The sequence below is a fragment of the Sardina pilchardus genome, chromosome 10 (assembly GCF_963854185.1).
Source record: "Sardina pilchardus chromosome 10, fSarPil1.1, whole genome shotgun sequence".
Classification (NCBI taxonomy): domain Eukaryota; kingdom Metazoa; phylum Chordata; class Actinopteri; order Clupeiformes; family Clupeidae; genus Sardina; species Sardina pilchardus.
Window position 1 is genome coordinate 34,225,600 of NC_085003.1, and position 5,000 is coordinate 34,230,599.

The 5,000-nt window shown below is 45.4% G+C and overlaps 1 protein-coding gene across 1 annotated transcript in view; it reads left to right on the forward strand.

The window, feature by feature from the left end:
• The window catches only part of gnb5a (guanine nucleotide binding protein (G protein), beta 5a), an 11,373-nt gene extending 8,787 nt beyond the window's left edge, over positions 1 to 2,586 (forward strand). The window contains exons 9-11 of the mRNA XM_062548231.1: positions 519 to 615; positions 1,471 to 1,637; positions 2,347 to 2,586. Of these exons, the coding sequence (XP_062404215.1) occupies positions 519 to 615; positions 1,471 to 1,637; positions 2,347 to 2,358 (276 nt within the window). The 3' untranslated portion in view covers positions 2,359 to 2,586. The remainder of the gene's footprint in view (positions 1 to 518; positions 616 to 1,470; positions 1,638 to 2,346) is intronic.
• The last annotated feature ends 2,414 nt before the right edge of the window (positions 2,587 to 5,000 follow it).

The following is a 5,000-nucleotide window of genomic DNA, read 5'->3' on the forward strand; positions in this document are numbered from 1 at the left end:
TCCCACAGTCAAGACAGTTTTAGCGATGTTAACGGACGCAACGGTGGAATAAAACTATGTTCTAAATATACAGGTTATGAATACAAACGGGAGATAAGCGGGATAACGGCCTTCGAGGTCGACCGGTTCGATGGAAATAATGGCACGGCGGTCGGTTCTAGACCTCCACCTAGCCATTATTTCCATCGAACCGGTCACCTCGTCGGCCGTTATCCCTTACATAGATCTCTCTCTCTTCAGCTGTTATGTTAACGCAGCTCTCTCTCTCTTCAGCTGTTAAGTTAATATAGCTCTCTCTTTCTTCAGCTGTTAAGTTAATACAGCTCTCTCTCTCTCTTCAGCTGTTAAGTTAATACAGCTCTCTCTCTCTTCAGCTGTTATGTTCATATAGATCTCTCTCTCTTCAGCTGTTATGTTAACGCAGCTCTCTCTTTCTTCATCTTTTAAGTTAACACAGCTCTCTCTTTCTTCAGCTGTTAAGTTAATATGTCTTTCCTTCTGTGTCTGTGTGGCTCCAGTGCCGACTCTATGACCTGAGGGCCGACAGAGAGGTGGCCATTTACTCCAAAGACAGCATCATCTTCGGAGCCTCCAGTGTCGACTTCTCGCTCAGTGGTAAGAGCTCAATGTCGTATACCAACACAATACAGTAGGCTTCTAATGGACGTTAGCGCTAGTAATATATACCAACACAATACAGTAGGCTACTAATGGACGTTAGCGCTAGTAGTATACCAACACAGTAGCCTACAGTAGGCTACTAATGAACATTAGCTCTAGTACCAACACAATACAGTAAGCTAGGAATAAACGTTAGCGCTAGTAGTATATACCAACACAATACAGTAGGCTACTAATGAACAATAGCTCTAGTACCAACACAATACAGTAGGCTACTAATGAACGTTAGCGCTAGTAGTATATACCAACACAATACAGTAGGCTACTAATGAACAATAGCTCTAGTACCAACACAATACAGTAGGCTACTAATGAACATTAGCTCTAGTACCAACACAATACAGTAGGCTACTAATGAACGTTAGCGCTAGTAGTATATACCAACACAATACAGTAGGCTACTAATGAACATTAGTGCCAGTAGTATATACCAACACAATACAGTAGGCTACTAATGAACATTAGCGCTAGTAGTATATACCAACACAATACAGTAGGCTACTAATGAACATTAGCTCTAGTACCAACACAATACAGTAGGCTACTAATGAATGTCAGTGCTATTCAGTAATTTATTATGTTGATTATGCTATAATTCATTTAGCTTTTGATTGATATTGTAAACATAAGATATACTGTATGTAACCGAGATAAGTAAACAAAGCTTGTATCAGTTCTAGTCATTTGCCATAATAATTGTTAACATGTAAGCGTGTGGCTATGCAGGTCGGTTGCTGTTTGGTGGCTACAACGACTACACTGTTAACATGTAAGCGTGTGGCTATGCAGGTCGGTTGCTGTTTGGCGGCTACAACGACTACACTATCAACGTGTGGGACGTGCTGAAAGGCACTCGTGTGTCCATCCTGTTCGGCCACGAGAACCGGGTCAGCACCCTGCGGGTCTCTCCAGACGGAACCTCGTTCTGCACCGGGTCCTGGGACCACACCCTACGGGTAAGAACCGTACACACCCTACGGGTAAGAACCGTACACACCCTACGGGTAAGAACTGTACACACCCTACGGATAAGAACCGTACACACCCTACGGGTAAGAACTGTAAGACCAGTCCGTACACACCCCACGGATAAGAACTGTACACACCCTACGGGTAATAACTGTACACACCCTACGGGTAATAACTGTACACACCCTACGGGTAAGAACCGTACACACCTTACGGGTAAGAACATTAAGACCAGTCTGTTCCCCGGACAGTTTAAGACATCACATTTCTGGGGCTCATTTCGCACTCACAGAGACACAGCCTGTAGCCTTTCGTTAGCTCTTACATACGGGTAGCGATAGATAGACCTCCCTGTGGGGTTATGTGTCATGGGTGGAGATACTGTAGATAGGCCTGCCTGTGGGGTTATGTGTCATGGGTGGAGGTAGATAGGCCTGCCTGTGGGGTTATGTGTCATGGGTGGAGGTAGATAGGCCTGCCTGTGGGGTTATGTGTCATGGGTGGAGATGGATAGGCCTGCCTGTGGGGTTATGTGTCATGGGTGGAGATAGATAGGCCTGCCTGTGGGGTTATGTGTCATGGGTATTTGTAATGGAAAGTGAGACTCATTCAAGGAAGTTTCAAACACAATGATGAAGTAATTTCCTGCTGTTGATTTTAATTATTTTATGTGTGTGTTTTGTGTTTGATTTGCAGATCTGGGCCTGAGTGTGTGTGTGTGTGTCACATGCTGTATCACTATATGTGTGTGTGTGTGTGTGTGTGTGTGTCATGGAGAAGACTCAACTACTACTCCCGGCAACATTGTCAGATCACAGTTCATTTGGACATCATAGAGACATAGGCCTAGACCAATCAGTAGCGCTGCAGAGGCCCCTCCCACTCTCCTATGGGACAGACACAGAGGCCCCTCCCACCCTTCCACAGAGGCTCCTCCCACTCTCCTATGGGACAGACACACAGGCTCCTCCCACTCTCATTTGACAGACACATAGGCTCCTCCCACTCTCCTATGGGACAGACACATAGGCTCCTCCCACTCTCCTAGGACAGACACATAGGCTCCTCCCACTCTCCTATGGGACAGACACATAGGCTCCTCCCACTCTCCTAGGACAGACACGTAGGCTCCTCCCATTCTCCTATGGGACAGACACATAGGCTCCTCCCACTCTCCTAGGACAGACACATAGGCTCCTCCCACGCTCCTAGGACAGACACATAGGCTCCTCCCACTCTCCTATGGGACAGACACATAGGCTCCTCCCACTCTCCTAGGACAGACACACAGGCTCCTCCCACTCTCCTAGGACAGACACATAGGCTCCTCCCACTCTCCTAGGACAGACACATAGGCTCCTCCCACTCTCCTATGGGACAGACACATAGGCTCCTCCCACTCTCCTAGGACAGACACATAGGCTCCTCCCACTCTCCTAGGACAGACACACAGGCTCCTCCCACTCTCCTAGGACAGACACATAGGCTCCTCCCACTCTCCTAGGACAGACACATAGGCTCCTCCCACTCTCCTAGGACAGACACACAGGCTCCTCCCACTCTCCTAGGACAGACACATAGGCTCCTCCCACTCTCCTAGGACAGACACATAGGCTCCTCCCACTCTCCTATGGGACAGACACATAGGCTCCTCCCACTCTCCTAGGACAGACACATAGGCTCCTCCCACTCTCCTAGGACAGACACATAGGCTCCTCCCACTCTCCTAGGACAGACACAGCTCCAATAAGTCAGTCAGTCGGGAATCTGCCATGTTAGTTACAGGAACCGGATGCTCTGATATGAAATATGATTCCTACTGATGACGTGTGCACGGACCAGTATGGGAGCGCTGTTAGTATACTGGATGGATTCATTTATTTGGCCCGACCTTAGAAATGCAGCATAGTGCTGTTAGTATACTGGATGGATTCATTTATTTGACCCGACCTTAGAAATGCAGCATAGTGCTGTTAATATACTGGATGGATTCATTTATTTGACCCGACCTTAGAAATGCAGCATAGTGCTGTTAGTATACTGGATGGATTCATTTATTTGACCCGACCTTAGAAATGCAGCATAGTGCTGTTAATATACTGGATGGATTCATTTATTTGACCCGACCTTAGAAATGCAGCATACAGTAGTGCTGTTAGTATACTGGATGAATTAATTTATTTGGCCTGACCTCAGAGATGCAGCATATTACTGTTAGTATACTGGATGGATTCATTTATTTGACCCGACCTTAGAAATGCAGCATAGTGCTGTTAGTATACTGGATGGATTAATTTATTTGACCCGACCTTAGAAATGCAGCATAGTGCTGTTAGTATACTGGATGAATTAATTTATTTGGCCTGACCTCAGAGATGCAGCATATTACTGTTAGTATACTGGATGGATTCATTTATTTGTCCCGACCTTTGAAATGCAGCATAGCAATGTTAGTATACTGGATGGATTCATTTATTTGGCCTGACCTCAGAGATGCAGCATAGCAATGTTAGTATACTGGATGGATTCATTTATTTGACCCGACCTTAGAAATGCAGCATAGTGCTGTTAGTATACTGGATGAATTAATTTATTTGGCCCGACCTTAGAAATGCAGCATAGTGCTGTTAGTATACTGGATGGATTCATTTATTTGACCCGACCTTAGAAATGCAGCATAGTGCTGTTAGTATACTGTAAATTAAGGTGACCAGAACATAGGGGACATAATCCCAATAATGTGGAAGAAACAGAGACATTTTCAGTTTGATTATCAATCTGATTGAAATACATACAAGTTTTATCTTCAAAGAACAGGGACGTCTGGTCACCCTACTGTAAATGGAATAATTGATTTGGCCCTTTGACCTTTGACCTTAGAAATGCAGCATAGCGCAGTGTAATGGTGATGTAATGTGGTCAGCCCCCATATATTATGTCTATGTCAGCCCCTCCCTACAGCACAGTTTGAATAGTCACTGGCAGGACAGTTGAAAAAGAATGCATAGCCCAGAGATGTTGCATGAGGTCGGACATTTATGGAGCAAGAATAGTCCTTAGCAGAGGTACACTGAGAGTGGTCCCCAGCAGAGGTACCTTGAGAATAGTCAGCAGAGGTACACTGAGAGTGGTCCCCAGCAGAGGTACTTTGAGAATAGTCAGCAGAGGTACCTTGCTTTATGTATTGCTGTGCTCTAGGGTGTCTATCTATTTCCACTAGGGACTCGGTCTGGCTAACTTGAATCATGGTAGCCTACTGTATCTATGTTTGCTAAATGTGAGACTGTAGAAGAACTCATTCTAATGATATAGCCTACACACACACACGTTTTGATCACTTCAGTATAAGA